At 40.1% G+C, this 23,757-nt stretch overlaps 1 protein-coding gene across 6 annotated transcripts in view; it reads right to left on the reverse strand.

Annotated features, from left to right (window-relative positions):
* nrg1 (neuregulin 1) overlaps positions 1 to 16,763 on the reverse strand; it is a 46,526-nt gene extending 29,763 nt beyond the window's left edge. For 3 of the 6 annotated variants that reach the window (XM_084384135.1, XM_084384134.1, XM_084384133.1), the window contains exons 1-2: positions 15,277 to 16,762; positions 1,279 to 1,417 (exon numbers count right to left, since the gene is read on the reverse strand). In XM_084384135.1, the coding sequence (XP_084240261.1) occupies positions 1,279 to 1,417; positions 15,277 to 15,976 (839 nt within the window). In that variant the 5' untranslated portion in view covers positions 15,977 to 16,762. Of the gene's footprint in view, positions 1 to 1,278; positions 1,418 to 15,276 lie in introns of all 6 variants that reach the window. The other 3 variants (XM_084384130.1, XM_084384132.1, XM_084384131.1) reach the window with 2 other exon arrangements.
* Positions 16,764 to 23,757: the final 6,994 nt, after the last annotated feature.

Below are 23,757 nucleotides of genomic sequence, written 5' to 3' on the forward strand. Positions count from 1 at the left end.
GATGCTCATCCTCATTGCCGGCATCACTCGGCTGTGCACTTGCTTGTCAAATCCTCGTAATCCAAGGAGATGAGATCCATCGCATCGCAGGGGGTTAACCAGGTAGTACATGCCCCCTTCATCTCCATCAGCAAGCTCCTCCATCAAGCCTCATCATTGGATTCTCCATTGAGAACAATGTGAGAATGAAGGGAGCTCATACGCTGTCCTTTCCTGGAGCAAAGGTTCTGGACATTTCCAGACATAATAAAATCCCATCCGGAGGCTGATAGGATCATTATCCATATAGAACAAACAATATTCCTAAAGGAGGTACTAAAACAGGATTGTTAACATCTTCTAAACAGTGAACAGGTAAAACAATCACATAAAAGTATTTATGTCACCGGCCCAGCCCCCACCTGTGGCCGAAGTACGGAGCATTTCGGCAGGCTGCTCAGCCTCAATACCTTGCTCCCCTTATTCTGCCAGTCCCTCAGTGTGGGTTTTGTGGCCAACTTTGATGTTTTTTGAGACAGGAGGCATCTGATGGCCTCCATTTCAACGGAATGGCTTGCGGCTGCTCACCGCAAATATGGCAAACAATATGCTCATGCTATGCCAACTGTCGAAACTGCCACCCTTTGCTTGCTGGCGTCAGAGATTGATTTACCCCCAGGTCCCGGTCACTATCATCTTAGATCCACTTTTTACAGTCATATCGTTTCTGCTTGGACTCCTACTGACATTTTAAATATCCTGATCAAGATTAGTAAAAGGGAAGTTCTGTGTACAGCCAACAAGATCTGCTGTGTCATTAAATTATGAAGTGTTCATTTGCAAGGGAAAATGGTCTGCACATTTTGGGTATACAGTTGTATTAACATTTTCATTCCACTACTAGGGTGTTTATGCACAGTAATGGCCCTGGGATGATGTCCTATCTGCAACTCTGAATGTTTTTCTCCTACCTTTGCTGTAGTTCAAATATAATTTCAGGAAGTGTCAAGAAGTATAACAAGCCACAATTGTCCTTTCACACGACTTATCTTATTATTCACATAATCGAAATGTGTTGCATTCTTTTCCATTTCTACTTTTTGTTAAAGTAATTGGTAGATTTCTTAAATACATTTTCAAAATAGCTCCCTAAATACTCAATACCAAAGTAACATGCTGTTGGCATTACTCGACATATAGAGAATACCATAAATCACAGCATTTACTGCATTATAACACATTCAGTCAGATTGAAAATGTATCAAAAGTCAGTATTACAATCTACTATCCATGTCATACCTGCAAAGAAACTTTGTGCTGCCTGGCATGATTTCAAGGGTGAAGCACTCTCCTCCATTGACACAGTAGTTCCTCTGGCTGTCACTGCAGCGCGTCACATGACTGGAAGTCTTGGCTGTAGTGGTGGTGCTGGTGGCGGCTGCAGAAGAAACCAAGTATAATTAGCAGAGCAAGAAAATTACGAAGGCACACAGTGAGTTTGTAAAGTATTAGCCAAAAAACATTCTGGCTGCATAAGTAAATGGAAGCAGTGTATTAAGCCATATTTTGGTGAAAGAAGTACTTCCAACATGTGTGTGTATATGCTGCAGAACTGGATAGAGAACTTTCTATGGATGTTAAAAGGCATAATCAGACAAATCCCAGGGACAGAGGACTAGGGGGAAATGATCCTCACTATCCCCCCAAAAATCTGTCCCCCTGAGGAATTGCTCCTGAGAATGTCCCCTCCAAATTTTTATTTTTGCCTCTGAAACCAGGTCACTGTAATGGCAGTCTAATCTAACTGTTGTAACTCCTAACCCTAATCCTGACTACAGCTTCTCTTCTCCACAAAGAAGCAGGGTACAAACTTTTCAAAAACATCTTACAGCTTCAGGTTCCTACTGGAGAGGGCTGTCTGATGGGAAGTTAAAGCAATAAAAATATTGCTATATAATGATATAATAATACAGACTTTTTTTAGGTGGGCCGTTTTTTGGGATCCAAAATACGTTTTGCTGCTGACCCCAACCACAGCAGTATAGTGCTTAGCTACACCCCTACTCCTGCTGATAATCCAAACCCGACCACCATCTACCATAGGTAATACACTGACTATGGGCAAGTATCCAATACAACACAAAATCAAACCCAAAAACCTCAATGTCCCTTTAAAATTTCCCATGGTCAGGGGTATAGTGCTATTTGTTTAAGTAGCAGAGCACACCTGATACGCCCTCTTGCATATGCACACGTACACGCGCATGTGATGGGTGCTGGCAAGGTTATGTTATTTTGAACAATTAACAATTAATTCACAAAGACTTCCGGCATCTTATAAAGTGGAACATTTTCTTGCACGCAGGGCTGAAGCCAAGATTTAATAAATACTGAGGTCCAAAGCAGGCCATCCCTATAAGCCCACTAAGTGGTAGTTAGGGCCCCGCGGCCACTAGGGGCACCCCAAACTGATGCATCATATGCTAAATTGACCGAACAACTGACCTCTGCCCCGACCTGGCAACCCAGGTAAGTACAGTGACCTGTCGCCTACTTGTTGTTGTGCTTACCAGGTGATGAATGTTTAGCGAGAAAACATGTGTTTTTAATTAAACCTGTATAAAAAGATGTCAACAGGTTAGGGTGCTGCTAGCTAGCTGTAGACTGCAGCAGGCAGTATACAGACCACCAGTGGTCTGTATTCATTTTCACAGTGAAAATGAATGCAGTGTTCGTCCGCCTGTATGTGCAAAAACAAGTTAAAAAATGATTTGATAAGGTTAGCAAATAATCTGTCGAAAGACAAATTCGACCCATTTTGATATTTGAAAGCAATAAAAACACCCTTAATTACATTCTTTAAGCCTGAAATTTCATGACTTTCCCTCAGTAAGTATTGTTATTTTTTTTGGTTTTTTTTGCAGTGTTTGTTTGAAATTTGCAGACCTGTTTATTGTTTTGTTGTACTCTCAATGCAGAGTTGATTATGTAATGTTAGTTTGACAGAAAAGAAGGGCATGTGGTTGGCACACAGTGTTTTAAATAGAGATAGTAAAACCTACCATTCAATAAGGTTTGTACATCCTTCACTTTAAATACAATTCATGGAACTAATTCTGACTGTTATATTCTCCTGTTTTAATAACATGAGATCATAATATAATGTGATTGTGAATGTATTTTCTCTACAAATGAAAACTGTCAAACCTAAAGAAAACACTCTCTACTCTCTGTAACATTCATGAAGGATTAAATACCCATTTATTAATTGCTATATCTATGGATGCAAAATACATCCGTGGTTCAAACTTCGGTATAATGTATGATTATAAAGGCACAAAGACATACACCAAAACACAAGTTTTTCCTCACTGGAATTGAGGGTCTAAGGACAGAGGATGTCATTCACTGTACAGATTGTAAAGCCCACTGAGGCAATGTGATTGTGATTTTCTCTCATCTCATTTTCTTTCCGCTTTTTCCCTATTGGGGTCGCGGGGTGTTGCCGCTTTTATCCCCCCTTTCGCGGGGTTGCGGGGCTACTGGGGCCAAATCCAGCTCACAGGGCTGTGATTGTGATTTTGGGCTATATAAATAAAATGTAGTGCAAGTAAATCACTTTTTCTGCAGGAGCTTTACTTGAGTGTTTCAGTGAGTACGTTTAGTTAGCAGTAAAAGAACCATTTAGAACCAGATAACATTTAGCAATTAGATTTAACATTTAACGAGATAAAATAATATTTAAATTTAACATTTTGATTTAGATTCAACATTTATATTTAAATTTAACATTTGGATTTAGATTTAACAATTATATTTAAATTTAACATTTAGATTTAAATTTAACATGTATATTTAAATGTAACATTTAGATTTAACATTTACATTTAAATTTAACATTTATATTTAACATTTAGATTTAGATTTAACATTTATATTTAAATGTAACATTTATATTTAAATTTAACATTTAGATTTAACATTTAGATTTAAATTTAACATTTAGATTTAACATTTAGATTTAACATTTAACGTTTAGATTTAATATGTACATTAATATATGTTAATAATTAGTTGACTCAGGTACTAAACACAGTTGCTGCTTCTGTTTCTGTGCTGTAACTCTTAGTTACTTGTTCTGAGTGTGTAGGTCGGGTGAAATGCAGCCCCCCCCACACACAGAGTGAATGACAGGACGATACTATATGTATCCAACTCGTTACAATACGTGACATAATGTAAGGGGTTACGCACGCAGAGTTGACTTTAAGATGCCGACCTTTTTTAAAATATGCCATAATATTAAGTAGTTTTAGCAATTCATCACTTTAATATTTAACATTCAACCGGATTATGCAAACTGTGAACATATTTATTTCCTCACTCAGAGTAATAGTGGTGGAGCACCTTACAACACCTACACTGGTGGAACCCTGAAGCACACTTGAAAGAATTCCGACTGAGACTGAAAGTAGTACACAATCAAAACATGAACAGACCTTGGGTTCCCCCCAGTCGCAAACAAAAAGTGTTGTTCCACCTTATCCAGAATCTAATGTTGCTGTGTTTTCAAAAATATTGTTATTTTTCAAATGTTGTGCTTTCTGAAATGTTACTTTCAGGAAACCAATGGCTACATGTTTATAGCCTAGAGAGCTTCAGGTTTTCATTGTTACATCATGCTAGACTACTTTACAAAACAACGCAACAAACCCTGACTGAACTTGTGCAAAGGAGCCTATTGCTGAGTCATTGTGATGTGTAAAAACAGAGATGGCATGATTAATTTAGTTTTATTGCCGTTAAAATTAGCAAGAACACTTTCCATGCTTAGATTTAATGGTATTTTCCACACATCTCAAAAAGTAAACTTTTATGGATATGACTCGATGTCTGCCAGAGAGATATGATTTTGTGCACTGGTACGAGTCAGTATGAAGGAAGACCCTTGGTTTTCAGAGTTGCAAGAATATAGTATCAATGACATCACTGTGCTGTGCAAAGCACGCATGATTTACTGCAACACATTAATGGAAGGCACACAGCACAGCTCGCTCCATGCTTGTGTGGTGGGGTATACTCCCCCATTAAAGAGCACGGTGTAGTGCTGGTGAATGCAGCCTTGACTCAACTCCTCCCCCAACAAATCCTTAATCAGGGCCAAGCTATAAGGCACCTGTGTGCCATTGTTCTGCCTCTGCTATGGCTGTCCATGTGAGGAACCCCTGTTTGCCCCTTACCAGAGCATTTTCTGTTTGTCTAGTGCATGAGTGGTGAGTAGGCTTAGTTTAAAATGTATTTTAACATGCAGTGAGCCGAGCTAATTTTAGTTTCCCCTTTTTCAGGTTCACCTGCAAAATAACACTGCTGTTTTGCCAACAGTTGTGCTTTTTAGTTGTGTTTTAAACCAACTGGGTTACCTTACTTTACTTTGTTTGCTACCTTGTTTATTTGATTACTTGTTTTTCTGACCATTTGTTTAGTTATTTTCCTAAGCAGAGTGCCATATTGTTGGGAGGCTAGGCACCCGTGGTGAGGTCCCTTCACTTTTTGTATGAGTAAAACACATGGGTATACACTATTGACTGCACCATTTGCTGTGAGGTTTGCTGTGCTGCACTGAAGGTGAGTAGTGGTAGCACCACTGGACACTGCCTCTGTGTAGTCTGCCGCTCCACATATGGCCTCAGCTTAGTTTTCCTTTTTTTTTTAGTTGTGGTTGGGCTGAATTTTGATACAAGTACACTGTAATGTAATTTGTATTGAGGCCTTTTTAAAAAAAATTAATTTCATACACTTTACTGATTTTAAGAGGTTTGCCTTTGCTCATTAACCCTTTCTTTTTCCCCTCAGCAGTTCCAACCTCTTTATCTTGATTTTTTTTTTGATCATCGTTTACAATAAAACTTTTAATTTGCTTTAAAACTCATGTCTCTACTCATTCAGTAACGAGCCTGTGTCCTTTTTCTATTTCCCCAAACCAGTCGCAGAGGTTCAAATATTTCTTGGGGTTGAAGGTCCCCAGGTGGCATTGTTTGGCTTCCCCCCTGAATTTTCCCACCTTAGTGCCCCTCGCCACACTTGGGAGCTGGGAAGAGGGAGCGTCATTTTCATGTTGCGCCAGGGTTTGTGTGTTGGCTAAAGTGTAAGCTGGCAACATTTGTGTGTCGTGGTTGACTACAGTGACACACTTATGTAGTGGTTGTTGCAGTCCACTTTTGACATGGTCATGTGTGTTACAGCTGTTGTATTGTATTACAGCTAATCAGTTTTGTGTTTCAGATGGAGTCACTCCACAGATCAGTGGATCATTGTGGTGGGTGTGACTTTTTGTTTCTAGTCACTTTCTGTTGTTGGCTTTCTCTAACCATTACAGCAACTTTTGTGTCGTTGGAGGACCACAAGGTGTATGTTTATACATCCATGACTGTAGCTATTGTTGGCTTGTTAGCTCAGTTAGCCATGCAGCTAGGTGAACAACTAGGGGAGTGTTGGCATCAACACCACTAGCACAGCATCTTTGGACTGCAGAGAGAGGTTTTCAGACCTGGGGCTAGCTGATAAGCATGTTAACTTTAGTAGATATATCTGCAACATAATACATTCAAACTGCTATTTCATCACATTCTGTTAATTTTTGAATGTTTTGAAATTTTATACATTGCTCCCATTAAGGGGGAGGTGTTGCAACCCCAGAGGTCGTATGAACATTTCCAAATGTGTGTGCTGTAATCTCCCTTGTGCATTAATCTCTGTTACCTGTGTTTGGTTGTCTGAGTGTGGGTTGCCCCAGGGAGCTGAGCAGTTGCAGCCACCAAGCTTGCAGTTTAAAGGCTGGCTCCTCCCAGTTCATGTGGGCTCTACACTTTCAGCCAGACTGCCAGTGTTCCATTTCCTTGTCAAATATTTTAAATAAAACCAAATGTTATAATATATCCCAAATATTTGCTGGTGGTGCTGGGAAGAGTCTCATTTTCATGTTGTTCCAGGGTTTGCCCTGGTTATAAGAATGCCCTTTAGTCATTTTAACAAGGTAGCTTAAAAAAAGTCATAAACTAAAACATGTACACACATTAAATGTTACAATGATTTGGGAATGTCAGTTGGAGGATGAGAAAACAGAAACCAGTAAACTTCAGCTTCATCCCACAAAGGCTGTGTTTGAGAGGCACTACAAAAGGAGAATAAATCATTAGTGACTTTACCTCCTTGTACCCAATATTGTAGGCTCAAAGGGATACCATAGGACATCCAAAAGTTGTTTTTCGCAAATTATTTTGGGCTAAAATAAGGCAACCACTGCTTCCTCTGTGCCAATATCATCATACTGCCTATCAGTAAAAATGGAAAATTAATGTTTCATCTGTCTCACATGTGCCAGGATGCAAAATCAGACCTAACTGCAGCCACTCTAATCCTGAGAGGGCTATCTGGAGTTTGGTTCAGTCTTAATTTGCAGAAGGCCATTGGAAAAAGGCATACATCTTCTAAAATTAATGGTGTTCGGCATTTGCCATTGGGGGGGGGGAGTGACTCCCTGCTTAAAGGCTATGTGAAGACATTTTTAAAATTGAAGAGGCACCTGGCAAATCCATCTTTGCAAAAGATAGTCCAAAGCTAAATACATTAGACTAGCAGCTCTTGTCCCTTGGCACAATGCAAATGCACAACAACAAAAGACTTTGTGGGGTCTTGGCGGCTTATGTTATGAATTAAAGGATGGCAGTTAAAAATGTGTCCACCTAATTTTCCCATAGTTTTTGGCATGGCTGTTTGAAAGGTGAATTTTAGATTACAGCATCGCTTTAGGATTAGATTGTTTCCGGATCCTTTAATAGTGAAACTATTTTTTTTGTTTTTTGTTTTTTTTGTTAAAACACTAGAGAAAAAACAAGACACCACAATGACAGATGAAAGCACATGTAAGTGTAAGCACAACATTCTTTGTGCTAAGGCTGTGACGGGTATAGAAGCAAAGGGGTCAAAACTAAAGGTGCACTGTCATAAAAATTGGTATGTCCCAATTGTGTGCATACTGCAGGCAACAGTATGTACTTTGTAAGGGCAGCTTAGGTACGTACTAAAAAGTGTGCAATTAGGAACACACCCAAGATTTTCAGAAAATCTTGAAGGCTCCTCTCCACTCTGACAGTCCTCCACTGTAGCTCCCAACATTCTATCACATACATACTACTGTACTGTAAAAATCTGAGGCTGGCTCAAAATTGATTAAAAAAAAAATTAAATTTGATTGTGTAAAAAGTATGATATGAACGGAATTTCTTCTGACCGTGGTGAGCAGCATCACGGGCTCGCCTGCTGCCCAAACTGGCACCTGGCTCTATGCTTTAGTGTCCACAAGGAGTGTAACACAATCAACAGGTGATGTAACAGAATGTAAGGACTTTTAGCTTCAGTATTTCAGGGATTCATTTGGCAGGATGACACTGACAAATTCACTAATCAGGTCTGTCAAATTTAAGATCTGTGCTCACATCAGTTTGGTACTTGAGGGATTCAACAGTGAAAATTTGTAATCTACAAATGTTTATTTTGTTTTGTGCAAATATTAAAATGCAAGTGTAAGATTTCTTTCACGGAACCTTGTTTACATTTGTAAATCTAAACATTTCTTCTCCAGATAAACATTTTTCTAGTGTTATACGTTCTTTTAAAACATGTATTCTTAATGTAGTGTGATTGCACATGCATGTGAACTTCTCTTTTTTGGAATGTGGAAAAAAATAAAATTGTTATTTTGGAATGGTTTGAAATCAGTAATCCTGGCTTTATTTTCTTCTATTAAGCTGAAATAGAACTTCTGGTATATGATGACTTTAAGTGTAACTTGTATTTGAGTTTCTTTTCCAATTTATTTACTGATCTTGAATGTCCAGCCTCCCTGCAGTCCTTCTCACTGTTGACTTTTCTGTTGGCCCAGCCAGTATTAATAGGAGTTTCATTTATTATTTATCATTCATTGGATGATTCAGCAGCTCACAATTTATATCCAATGCCAACATTTAGTGCCAATGCAGGTAGTCGTGTGCCCTTTATGAAGCACAGGGAATTGTCTTGCAGGAGACACAGGTTTGCATCCTTTCACAGCAGTTAACAATTGCTCATTTTTAAACAATAACCAAACTCTAACCTTAAAGGAGCACTAAAGATTTTATTGTAGACAAACAAAATCGTTTTTTACAATCGGTAATATCAATCGACATATCCTTCCTCCAAAAGCATGAGTAAAGCCACATTTTTATGTTTATTTGAATCCTGCATTGTTCATAATGTCCAAGCTAATCTTTTCTGCCTCACTAGCTTATTGCTATTTTTTGTTAAAGGGGTCATATTACGCACATTTTCAGGTTCATACTTTTATTTGGGGGTCCTAGTAGAACAGGTTTACATACTTTAATTAAAAAAACAAACAGTTTTCTCACATGGTGCAATGCTGCAGCTACCCTTTACTGTGTCTTGAATGCTCTGTTTCAGCTACAGAGTGAGACATCTTGTCTTTGTTCAGTCTTTGAGAGTTGTACATGCACATTACTCAATGGCAAGAATGTAGCCAATCAGAGGCAGAGTAGGGCGGATCATGCCAGGCAAGGTAGTGTGATTCAAAATGGTTCAGCTCCAGCTGGTAACCCTGGCTGCAGTACAGCCGTACATGTTCGAGCCTGATTCTGATACCAAAACACAGGCAGAACAATCCAAAGCACCTTTGCAACCAAGACTGGAGCAGGACGTTTAGAGTGGCAAGACATTATTTCGTAACTATCTTTTATTTCAAATATAACGTTTTAACTTTGCAATTTCTCTACATCACAATAGCAACTGTATGCCTGCTGACTGACTGGATTGTATATTCTTTATAGTATATATATACATAAATATTCATATAACACCTAACAAGTTATGAAAGGCTCGACTCCAAACCAGGCATTTCAGGCAGTGCAGGAGCAGTGTTTTCTGTGGGAGAGAGTAACTCCCTTTGGCGTGGACTTTGGGCTTTTTCACTTTGCAGAGCTTTTACATGCACAAAAATGCTTCATAACTCAATAAACCTCTTTAAAGCTGCTGTAAGCTTTGTCATTGTTTTAGTTAACTTCCTGTCTGTTTTGCAGTTAGTAGTCCCCTCTCTACATCACCACACTTGCACAACTCCTTTCTTTTTTAGAGGCTGCTCTCTTTGCCTCTTTCAAGCATTTTCATTGCTTGGCTCATTAAGTAGAATAAGCCGTCACCTGTAGCACTGGAATTGCCTCTTTATGGAGTTCTCTGTCTGGATTGGATAAAGTGGGCAGAGATGCCAAAAAATGTCCTCTCTCTTTAACTGCATGAGCAGGGGGAGGAGAGACATGGGTTACTGACCAAACACCCGATTTCAGTAAGTAGCCAGTTAACACTTATTTTAATAAAAATACATAACTGACAGCAGCTTTAAAATGTTATCGCCACCAAATGAAAATCACACAGTGATCAGTAATTGCTCATGTTGGCATCCTCAAATAACACTTTAGCTTTATGGTCTGAGCAAGCTAGCAGCTGGGTGCTAATCAAAGTTACACAATGTTGCCAAGCAAATGAACTCTTGCATTTTGACAATTTCTTTTTCACATTAAGCTATATCGTTACCTTGAAGGCATGCTTATCAAGCAACACACATACACCAGTGGGCCTCCGTATAGCTAAGCTATTGCTGCAATATAAACATACATTGGACTGAATCCAACCCAAGTCCCCCACAAAGAACTCCACAGTCTGGCAGCATTAAACAACTTCAACAAATCCACAGGCTTGTATAGGCAACAGAGAGAGATGGGAAGGTCTGATTTTTCAATAAAGAAGTAATACATACATGTAAATTGTGCAAACAATACCAGAACTCATTACGCAGGAAAACTATAGTAAAGATGAAAAGACAGGGGAAACTCTGCAGAGGAGACAGGATCAAACTTTTAGCTTCTGAAATACATTTTTGAAGACGACCAAGATGGAGCGCAGTAAATCATGAGCAATCCTGTTGACATATCAAAAGATTAAAATAATCAATGATGTTACACTGCTATGCCTTGTGTGTAAATGCGCTCATCATTGCTCTTAATGGGGAGATGCACTTATTGTTTCTGCTGTAGGGGGAACACTGCAGCTAATGTATTTAATATTTTCCTCATTGAACGCACAGTATGTCATTGTTTGGGTTGTCAATCAAAACAAGGTAAGCAGCGAGGGATCATGGGAGTTGTTGTCTTCATTGTAAAGCAACCACCAATGAAAAACTATCTGATGTGACTCAGGCAGAAGCATGGACATGCTAATGTTTTATAGTTTTATCCACCTTATGTTTACTCTCTGATTCTATAACGACAGGAGACCAAATGAACGGCTTTGTTACCTTTTAAAGTTAAACGTCTCTGGGTTTGAACATTGTTGGAAACATATAAGAAAATGTAAGTTCAAACCTCAACAAAATGCAACCCTAACCCTAACAAAGGTCTCGTTTTTAAACATAAAGCAATATTATGTAGAAATTGGCATTCTGTGTGATTTGGCAGATGAAATGTAGGTGCTAACTACATACAAAACTCATTATATCATAACAATGTTATGTCTTGAAAACTTGTTTGTTGAAGTAAACATGTATGTAACACAGTGATCCTACCCTCTCACTGAAGTTACATAGTGCAGAAACAAGTGATAGAGGGGCGGAATGGCTGAGACACCATTCGCCCTATTACACATTACACACAGTACCGACAAAATGATTTCGAAGCTGTTATTTTCAGGTTAAAAAGTTACATAATGTTGCTTTAAATGCACAAATAATACTTATTTTATCTTTAATGATGTAGTATTTCACCCAACCAACTCGATACATACACACTTAATGAGAATTCTAATTTCTAAGACCCCGGCTCACCAGATCTGCGGTGCACACAGATATAACTGTGAGTAGCCACATTAGCCATGCAGCATGCTTGCCATTAGCATGGGCTAACCTACAAAATAAACAGTAAAACAACATTAATATGACTAAACTTACAGCTTCTCAGTTTGAGGTCAGGTCACGGACAGCTGGATCAAACAACTCTTGACCTTGTACTACTATTAGCCCTCATTGACGAAGTCCGGAGTAAAATGCATAGACACATACTACAGTTTTTATGTCATTGTGGAGACATTTCTGTCACATTTCCATCAAAAAATAAAGTTAATCCATTGGTTCTTGACATTCTCAGCAGGAGTAGAAGACATTTATGTTGGTTCTTAGAGCAAACGACAGAGAAATTGATGTGCTTCGCATGTGTGGTTTCAGTGGGCGAGACAGTCACCTAGCTTGATGATATCACCTAACTGGAGGTGGTGTTGTGTTACACAGTGACGCACACAGATGTAACAGAAGAGATAGCTGAATTACAAAGAAGTTCATTTCAGGCAGTTTAGGAGCAGCGTTTCCGTAGGAGCCAGTAACTCTTTAAGCTTGGATTTTGGCCTTTTAACTTTGCAGACGTTTAATGTGCACAAAACAAGCTATAACACACTAGAGGAAGGGGGGAAACCCAAATAGCATCTTAAGCCTCTTCAGCCACTGTATTAACCATAACTGTCGTTAACCATACCATGACCTGTCATGCACAAAAACATGGAGAGAGAAGTAATTTTTTAAATGGCTTGCAGTGGACATGAAATGTTGTCTTTAAACATCATCCGGTCTTTTTCAGAATAATCCCATGTCACAATCTGTCTGGCAACAGAGTTTGCTGGCCTGTAGATGCAGAAGACAGTCATGTGCTTACTCCCTGACATGTCACCAAACACTACTTTTCACTTTCCAGCAATGAGATAATCAAATGAGTGACGTGTGGGAGGTTCAAGGTCTTAGTATGCTTCGGACAAAGTGCTTTTAAATTCACCTTTTGTGTCTGAAAGCCCCTTCTCGAGAATCAGTGGGTCAGCATCCAAAATATTTTTTATTTATCTGCAACAGATAAGGAAGATAAGGAAAATTGTCCCTACTTCATGCAATGATAGTCAATGTGTAGAGGTGTTACGGTAGGCGTAGTCTGAACATGCACTCATCAAGCTCTATCTTCAATCAATCAATCATTCTCGATGTGTATTTGTATATCGCCAATTCACAACAAAAGTAATCTTATGAGACTTTCCAAATTGAGGTCTAAACTATACTCCTTGATTAATTTATTTACAGAGACCCAACATTTCCCCCATGAGCAAGCACTTGGCGACAGTGGCGAGAAAAAAACTGCTTTTACACAACTACCTGTCTCACTTGCCTTGGAGGAGAGAAATTAGCTAGAATTGTCTGGCATTTGTACATTTCACAAACACATTTTAAAGGGGCACATCTAATTATAAGAGACTACGGCACTGACCAATTTTCCAATATGTAGAATTTTCTCAAGAGAAAATGAAACAAAAACAAAAAGCATATGTGGTCCAGACCTATCATGCAAGTCATGCACAGATCATCTGCCATTCTCTACAGGGGAGAAAAACTCAAATCTGGATCTTAAACATGATACCGTAATTCACTAAAATAAAATGAATAACTAAAATAGATTAAATGCACAATTAATAATCTGTTTGCTTGATTATCATCATCATCATGACTTGCTATATCACTGAGAGGTTTTTCTTACATTTTAGGATTTTATTGGCATGTATTTTATTGATTTGTACATTGGGGAGACAAAACAACCTCTCCATAAACGAATGGCACCACACAGGAGGGCCAACTCCTCAGGTCAAGACTCTGCTCTGTACAGATTGTAAAGCCCTCTGAGGCAAACTGTGATTTGTGAATTTGGGCTATACAAATAAAATTTGATTTGATTTCATTTTATTTGTCCACTTACTTCTGAAGGAGACAAATCATTCTTTTGAGGACAACAATGTAAACATCTTGTCCAGAGAAGACAGATGGTTTAAGAGGAGTAAAAGAATCCATCTATGTCAAACTGGAACGACCGTCTTTGAACAGAGGAGGTGGTTTACGACATTACTTATCACCCACCTACAATGCTGTAATGAAACAAGTCCAGTTGCCTACGACACAGCATTTAGAATTACCATGACCTGGATGACTGAGAAACATGCTAACATTTATTCTGGCAATTGGGTTGGGACAAGAATATAAAGATATTCTTCCATGAGACCCATTGAGCCCTCACTGGCTTCCCACCAACAGAGAAATATTTGTTGAACCGCATGACGAGGCACTATATGCACTGGCAAGTAAGAGCATTGCCTGTACACCAAATGTTTTGGTACTTTTGTTAGCAGGTTACTGGTGACAAGCATTTGCCCACTGTGTAATTAAAGTAGTCAGTTGGTTATTGATCATCTATCCATGCTGCTGATTAAGAAAGCAATATATGCCCACACTGAGGAATTGTTTGGAAACTGACCCCCCACACACCAACATCACCTTAGATTAGCTAATATCCAGATTCAGTGTAATAAATTAAAGTGATGTGACTACAACAGAAACGTCATGGTGGTGAGCCGCTGGCAGACAGACAGTAATAATGGGTTGTTTTTCCCTGAGGCGGAGGAATGGAGGGGGCATCAATTAGCCTCCAGCCAGCTCTGACCTTGAAATGGAGCTCAGGCAGAAAACAGGAAGTCTCCCTGTACCACAGCCTGGAGTGTCAGTTTGTGTCCCGCATCATTTCTCGGTTTTCAATTTTTCATGACTGGAAATGTACATCCACACATTTTAGGGATCCTCCATATTGTATGCTCCATATCACCTAATCATTCAAAGCACCATAGCATAGTGTGCCTAAATCACTGATATAATCTAAAGGGTCATCAATACTTAGAGAAGGGACTGAATGTTAGAAATGATACATTCACTCTCTGTAGGGTTAAAGTAGGCTTGAATAGAACAGTTGTTTTCTACACCTGTGTAGGGATGTTTCAGAGGCTTAGTCATGGGCCTCTATGCTACACTCTGCAAGTCACAACGTGTCTGCTTTCAGGCGAAGTCCTCATAGCAGACACTTCCTGGCACAGTTGATGGAACATAGCATTCATGAAATCAATGATAAAACATGAAAAAACATTTGAATCATTTTAATAAAAACACTTAGCTTATCTTTGCAAAGATGAAAATCACAGGTTTCACAAGGTGAAGAAGGACTTGTATCCCCTGCTCATAATTACATCCTAAATCGTGATGTTAGAGGTCAGTTTTTAAAACAAAGGACAACTCATATGAAAAAAGAGCCCAATTCCAATGGTTTCTCTAAACAAGTGTTTTGTACTTACAGACTGTTGGGATGATTATGTTGTTTGATTCCTCTGTTGTCTGAGGGTGGGGAGTCTGCTTTGAGACGTTGGGACGTTCAGCGTTGTATTTCAGTGTAACAGAAGGATCAGACTGAGTCACTCGGGGAGACTGAAGTACGTACGGCCCTTGCGTAGATTTCTCTTCCACTAACACATTAGGATGTCCTGGGGTAATGGCGGTGGTCAAGGAGACTGTAGACGGAGATGAATGAGGAATCGACACAGTTACTCCCAATGTGGGGTCAACTGATGTGATAATTGGGTCCTGTCCAATGCGTTTAGGATCTAAGTGTGTGGGTGGTTCATACTCAAAGATCTTATCCACAAAGACCCATTTGAGACCAGCTGTGCAGAGGGCTAAGCTAAGCAGACAGGCCAGGATGGGTAGAATGCAGATTTTCTCAGAGTGCAGGCAATTGTTAATCTGTTCTATTTCTATGCACACACAGCAGGTTCCTGGCAAGGCCACAATTCCCAAAGCCCCCAAATGCTCCCCATCACCGCCACCACCTCCCTCTGCAGTTCCTTCTGCGTCCTCCTCCCCACTCTCACCAGCTGCCTCTATCTCCTCTGGTTTCTCCTTGGGGACATGTCCAGTATCAACAGTAGAGCTGGTGGGGGAAGTCGATCCAGGAGGGGGAGCTGGCCCTGCAGAGAAGTCCTCCATTCCCTCAGTCATCCTGTCCAACTGCTGGATGAAGGGTCTCTGAAGACTTCAACTATTAACTCAAAGCATCACACAGTGGCTGTCTGGCACCAGTCTCCACTAGTATATTTTCCATCATGAGGCCACGGACTCAGAGTTGAGATTTCAGAGAGAGGTAAAAATGCTATTCAGAGTTAGTCGAACCTTGTTAACAGTCTGGGAGGTATATAGACAGCCTTCTGTGCACCAAGGAAATGAGTTCCTTACTCATGCTGTCTCACAGGAAACACAATCATGAGTCCAAAAAGAGAATCCTCAAATTTGCTGCAGGCAAAAACAAAAAAGATTGCCAGAGATTTAGATTCCTTCAAATGTTCCGCATGGTCTAATGGTGAGCAATGGTGGAATAGTAGCGCTCACTCACCTGAGCACTTTGGCAGAATGGGCCGGGTGCAGCTGCAGCAGCTGTAGTGCAGAGGACAGGACGGCCAGGCACTGCAGTGGCTGGAGGGACATGCTGTCTTGTCTGTGGAGCTCCAAGTAGCTGAAAGGCTGAATCATCAGGGAGCGGCAGGTGCCCATCCTCTCAACGCAGCCCCAGAAACAGATGAGTAAGGGGAATGAGAGAGAAAGAGAATCATAGCGAGTGGGAGAGAGACGGAGCAAGGGAGGGAGGAGGACGGGGGCTGCAGTAGCACAGAAGGGCAGAGAAGACGGGATACTCCCCTTTTTATTCTCTCAGCCCTCCTCTCTCAATCTTTCCTCTCCAACACGTGAGCAGGGCAGCCTCCCTCTCTGTCTCTCTTCCTGTCTGGTGGTGTGTCCGTGGTCTCTTTGCAGGCTGCTACCAATCCCAGGACAAAGCATCTAGCTAAGCAAGTTCCTAGTTGATCCAATTAGACCGTATGTCAGCGAATCACAGGCAGGCTAGCTGCAGTAGCCCAGCACCAGCACCACTCCCCTTTGATTATGCTGATACTAAAGGGTGTGTTTTTTGTCAAGGGGAAGGAGCCAGGGAAGCAGACATATGATCCGTCCCAAGAGGATGCTGCCATTGTGTTCTACTCTTCTCACGTATCTGCATTCATTAGTGTAATAACATGATCATATCTATCTATCTATCTATCTATCTATCTATCTATCTATCTATCTATCTATCTATCTATCTAATCTGTCTGTTTATCTGTCCATCTATCTTTCTATATGTAAATCCATATACATACAGTCCAGTGCAAAACTTTTAGTAATGTCTCACAAAACTCATTTATTCTTGAATCTTCTGCATAATTAAATATCATATTTTACATTTAGAAACTTTCCTTTAGGAACTGATGATGTATTCCTCTGAGATATACACCGATCAGCCACAACATTACAACCACCTGCCTAATATTGTGAAGGTTCCCCTTGTGCAGCCAAAACAGCTCTGACCTGTCAAGACATGGACTTAAGACCTCTGAGGGTGTCCTGTGGTGTCTGGCACCAGGGCGTTTTATAGTGCATCCTCTGGGTCCTGTATGTTGGGGGGTGGGGCCTCCATGGATCAGACCTGCTCCAGCAAGTCTTACAGATGCTCGATCAGATTGGGATCTGGGGAATTTGGAGGCCCGGTCAACTCCTCGGGCCCTTTATTGTGTTCCTCGAGCTGTTCCTGAGCAGTGTTTGCGGTGTGTCAGGGCACGTTGTCCTGCTGGGGGGCCACTGCCATCGGGTAGTGTTGTTGTGATGAGGGGGTGTACTTGGTCCACAACAGTGTTTGGATGGGTTGTGCGTGTCAAGTGGCATTCACATGAATGCCAGCACCCAAGGTTTCCCAGCAGAACATCGCATTGTGATGAGATGATCGATGTTATTCACGTCACCTGTCAGTGGTTTTAATGTTGTGGCTGATCGGTACAGTGATGCTGTTAAAGAAAAAAAATCCAAAATAACAGACGATTGTCAAAAATAAAAATAAAAACTCAAGGATTTTGTAGGTATATAGGCCAATCGGAAGCTGTCCATCAGTGCCAGCAGCTCAGAACTGGCAAAACACCGATCTATGGAAGAGTTGCAGCCAAAACGCCATTCCTCTGGCGTCTGAATTGTCCCAAATTCATTCTCCAGCATGACAACAACTTCAAACATACAGCTTTAGTCATAAAGAACTACCTCCTTCAGCGAGATTCTAAGAATATCCCACCTGCCGAGTACCTAAGGGAACTGCACACAAGTGTACAGTGACAATCGATGTTGTTTTTAAGGCAAAAGGTAATCTCCACTTTTTTTTTCTGTTTACCTGGGATTGTTCCTGTTTGTTCACGCTCAGACTTTCATGGCTTTCTGGGACTCTTTTTAAATGGAATAGAGACACGATTAATGTTGTTGGTAACACCTGTGATTTTCATACTGTCACAAGTCGAAGTGCCTGCTGTGTAAACAGCTTCATTTGTGGTGATTTCTATCTGATGTGCAAGAATACAGGTGGAAATTATGCACACATAATAGTTAAATGTGTCCTGATGTCTTCAACGCCTGAAAGTGAAATATCCTGGCTTGGGCTGCTGGGTTAAATTGTTAATTTGACTTATTTTAAATATATCTTAAATACCAAGAAATGACTGAAATGAAATAATAAACAGATCTTCAACAGTCATTTCAGATGACCTGGAATATATACACACAAAAATATTCTAGATTGCTTAGTCATACTTCCAACATTTATTTTGGTATCCAATTTGTGAGATGCAATACATTTTGGATCGGGGATATTGATCCCAAAACTCATACTTCCTCTTGCAGCGAGCAAGTGTGACACAAAGCTGCCAGACCGTCAATAAATCCCCATCCCCCAACCACACAGTCTAATAGGCTGGCAGGACAATCCAAAGTCTCCTTGGGAGTCAGGGCCTAAACATGATAAAGGCAGTCAGAAAGGTCAGGTCACCACCACTCTGAACATTGACTGTTGACTCAACTGTGAACCTTTTCCAATCCTCAGACAGAACTAATACCAGTAATGGTATCTGTGAGAGAGGACTTCCTGTCAGGCCCCTGAATTAGGGACCTTCATATTGATTAACGTCTCAGCAATTTTACCTTCTTTACAGAAAGTGTAACAGACAGACCAAGCATGATACATTCAACATGAATGGACGAATGAATAAAGAACAGCACATTCACCTTTATTTACCTTCTATTTGCTCTCTATTTCAGTGTAAGCTATATAAGCCAAGAATCTCACAATTACATATGCCACTTTTGTTCATCTTAAGCAACCAACCCAGACTGACCAAGCCCCGAGAGCAAGGAGAAACCATGATGATGAGGTTGTGTGACACCATCCCTCATTATCATAAAGCTAACATGGCAATAAATGTGGAAGTGAAAATGAAAATGAATGTAGAGGTTAATTATCTGAAAATAAATACATAAGGACATAAATACACATGGAAATGTGAAAAATAAATGTACTTTAACAACTGTATAATCACAATATTTATGAACAAGAATATTTCTCAAGCAATTTTGAGAGTGTCTGTGCCTAGCAGTACTAACATTACCAGTAGGAAGTACTGCAGTGGCTATCATTGAGGTTCATCAGCCACACGCTGTGTCGTTCAGAGAGAGAAGGAGAAAATGGCTGACATAAAAAATGGAGAGTAGCCTGTCATGGTTATTAGACTGACACTAATTACTATTTAGCACTACTACTCGTAGTAACAGCTTTTGGAGTAGTAACAGCAGTAGCAGGAGTAGGAGTAATAATACTGCTAGCAGTAGTACTATGTATTAATAGCAGTAGATGTATCATTCAGGTTCAAGACCACACACGTGTGGCAGTGAAGGACAAAATGACAATGAGAGTTGACAGCTGTGGATATAACACATGGCAGTACTTTACCTAATTACTTACTACTAAATTCTTACTTAGCAGTAGTAGTAGTAATGGTACTAAAAGCTGTAGTAGTAGTCATAGTAGGTACTCATAGTAAAAGATGTAGTAGTAGCAGTAGTACTGCTAGTAATAGTCATAAAAAAAGGTTGTAGTGGTAGTAGTAGTAACTAGTTGTAAGGAAAAAGTAAGAGTATTAGTAATAGGCATAATAAAAGCCTGTAGGCCTAGAAGTAGAAGTAGTAGTAGTCGTAGTAGTAGTAGTTGTTGTTGTTGTTGTTGTTGTATCAATAGTAGTAGTGGTGATAAAATCTGTAGTTGTAGTTACCATAAAAGCTGTAGTCGTAGTAGTAATAGTAGCATAGTACAATATGTTGTAGTTGAGGTACTAGTACCAGTGGTAATAGTCATAGTAAGTAGTAGCAGTAGTAATTAGCTGTAGTAAAAAAAAAAAAGAATGGTAGTAGTAGTAGTAGTAGTAGTAGTAGTAGTAGTAGTACTATTACTAGGCATAATAAAAGCTGTAGGCCTGATAGTAGTAGTAGTAGTAAAACTAAAAACTAAAGTTTTAGAATATAAATGCTTCAAAATGTTTGAATTCTCAATATTTGATCAATTATCGGTCTGGACCTGGACCTGGACTGTGGTGCGCCTATTAGTGACCTCTGCTTTATACAGAAATGGGTCATAAAGTGTCAATATTTTGTTATATTAAACTACTTGTATACAGGAAATGATTCTAGCTGGCTTCCACTTTGGGAGTCTTGATCACAGGTCAGCATTTAACTAGCAGCTGGTGGTTGCATAGTAACTTTATCTAGCTTACTGTAGTCTGTAGATTTACCCATATTCATAGTCAACTTAGTTTTTCCAGCCCTGTGCTTGGTCCAAAAACTGAAGACACCATCCAAAAACAAAAGCTGCCTTTCACTCACACTGTGCATGTGCTGATGCAGTTAATGTATCATGTAAAGACAATGGATTTGTTCTATAGTGTGCTGGATAGAAAGCTGATGATGCTTTATAATTCATATTTAGCTAGTAGTTATACTAAAGTCTCTTCCCTATCTATGTCTCAACACGTCCTTTTAGTGCTGTCAGATACAGTGTAGTCTCAAATATAGTTAATTGTCAAACTATAAAAGTGTAACTTCACTTACTTCACCTGCTAACATGATGCCAGTTAATCACGTTGACTCTCCTGTATCTTGTGGCTGATGACCAGAAAGCTTGCTTGTGCTCTGAGCGTGCCCGCCTGAGCATGCAGCAGGATGCTGTCTGCAGTTCACTTAATGGCCACCGGTGTCACTAAAAACAACGTAATTCATTCATTTTCATTTACTTTATATATTTCTAAGATCTTCCAACTACTGTGAGTGGTGGAGCAAGAGGAAAAAGAATACAGAGCACCGGACTCCTCCGTCATCAGCGGTTGGATCAGCATCGTGCATGAGGTCACGTAGACCATGGTATGTCGGCAAAATATTAAAGTAATATGGACCAAACTGAAGTTAAAAGTCATATGACCAAACATAAATTAAATCTGAATGACAAATAAAAAGAATAGTGGTACCAAACTGAATTCACAAGTTATACAAACAAAAATTTAAGGTACAACTACTATGGAGCCAAAACAGTGACAATGAACTATAGCATATAAAATAAAATTTATCATTGAAAACAATCATCCAAACTTTTCATGGATCAAGTTCAGCTCTTCACTCATCCACAGCTGTCTACAGTAGTACAGTATGGAGATGCTGATTTCCTTTTCCAGCAGGACTTGGCACCTGCCCACAGTGCCAAAACTACTAGTAACTGGTTTGCTGACCATGGTATTACCAGTGTTGGGTGTAACGCATTACAAAGTAAAGCGTTACAGTAACGTAACTACTTTTTTCGGGTAAAAAGTAGTGTAACACGTTACTATTGAAATTATGGTAACGAAACGTAGTTCCTTTTTCAGTTGGGCACAACGTTACTTTTCCCAGGGACAGATTTGACAGCGACACTGCCTCAGCTGCGCGCTTCCGCAGTAGTCATGGGCTCTCATTCCAAACTGAGGCTGGTACTAGCAATAGCATCCAGAGAGCAGTCAGTCATCATGGCAAGCATGGCGGAGCAACCCCAACAACCAATGGTGACTTTTGAGGGATGGAGGTATTCCCATTATTTCAAACTGATTGAAAATAAGGGGAAAAATTTGAGTGTGAGGTGTACACTGTGCCCTGGCCAGAAACTTTTGTCCACTGCCGTAAACTCAACAGCCAACCTCACCAAGCATTTGAAAGCAAAACATGCTAACATGAAGCTTGTAGCTCAAGATCCCCGGGGAAATGATGATATGTCGAGTCCAAGGCCACATAAGCAGCTAAAACTTCATTTTCAACAGGTATCTAAACAAGAGTTGGACAAACTACTAACTACTAACTACTAACTACTAAGCACCATAAAAGTAATGTTAAAGTAACGAGTAACGTAAAAAGTTACTTTCCATAGAGGGTAACTAAATAAAGTAAGGGATTACTTTTTTAAGAAGTAACAAGTAACGAGCAAACACTACTTTTTAAAAGTAACCTCCCCAACACTGGGTATTACTGAGTTTAATTGGCCAGCGAACTTGCCTTACCTGAACCCCATGGAGAGTCTATAGGGTATTGTCAAGAGGAAGATGAGAGACGGCAGACCCAACAATTCAGACGAGCTGAATGCCCGATCAAAGCAACCTGGGCGTCCATAACACCTCAGCAGTGCCACGGGCTGATCACCTCCATGACACGCTGCATTGATGCAGTATTTAGTGCAAAAGGAGCCCGGACCAAGTACTGAGTGCACACTCCTCTTGACAGAATTGGTGAAGTTCAACTAAATTTGTTAGCTTCCTGACACAGACTTGTGTCTTCAGCACAATCCATATGTTCTGATGGGGTTCAAGTCAGGACTTTGGGAAGGCCTTTCCAGAACCTCAATTCTAGCCTGATACAGCCATTCTTTTAGCACTTTTGATGTGTGTCGGGGATCATTGTCCTGTTGGAACACTCAAGAGCCAATCTTCTGGCTGATGATTTTAGGTTTTCCTTAAGAATTTGGAGATAATCCTTCTTCATTATTCCATTTGCTGTCTTTAGAGCAGCAGATCCACTGGCAGCGGATCAGCCCAACAGCATAATACTACCAGCACCATGCTGGACAGTGGGTCTGGTGATGTTGGGGTTAAAGGCCTCACCTTCTATCCTCCATAACATATTGCTGCTCATTGTGGCCAGACAACTCAGTTTTTGTTTCGTGTGACCACAGTTTTCCTCCAGAAGGTTTTTTCTTTGTCCATGTGATCAGCAGCAAACTTCAGTCCAGCTTTAAGGTGCCATGTCAGGATCAAGGGCTTCTTTCTTGCATGGCAGCCTCTCAGCTCATATTAATGGTTTGTTCTGACTGAGAAATCCTGCTATATTCAATAACATGTATAGACTCTGAAAGTGCAGGCTTTGAATACGCTCAAAAGGAGTACATTTCTTTCGGTATGAAGGCTTGTGCTGTTCAGTGTATTGTTCCAGCAACAGTTCATCACGACTTTGATCTTCAGACTTGTCTACTTCAAAAAATGACTTTGATCAAATTGTTGCAAGTCTGTATTTAAGGTCATAAACCATGCTTTTTAATTGTGTCATTTCTGGCCTTAACTTAACAGTCTCTGGAGGTGAAGGGCAAGTTGTTGCATCCTGCTTGAGGGCCTGGTTGTACAGATGGGTATGGTAGTCTTGTAGATAACCAGGTGGCCTCCTCTCTCAATGTGGTCTTCCACTTGATTCCTCTTCTGTATTTCTGGTTCTAGGATCCATATCCAATCTAGATGTTCAATCAAGCTCAAAGGACCATGAAAAAGACTGTATACTTTGATTACTAATACTGCTTTGGGTGATGATCGGACCATAGAACATCT

Source organism: Pagrus pagrus (assembly GCF_965226575.1).
Source record: "Pagrus pagrus genome assembly, chromosome: 19".
NCBI classification, from domain to species: Eukaryota; Metazoa; Chordata; class Actinopteri; order Spariformes; family Sparidae; genus Pagrus; species Pagrus pagrus.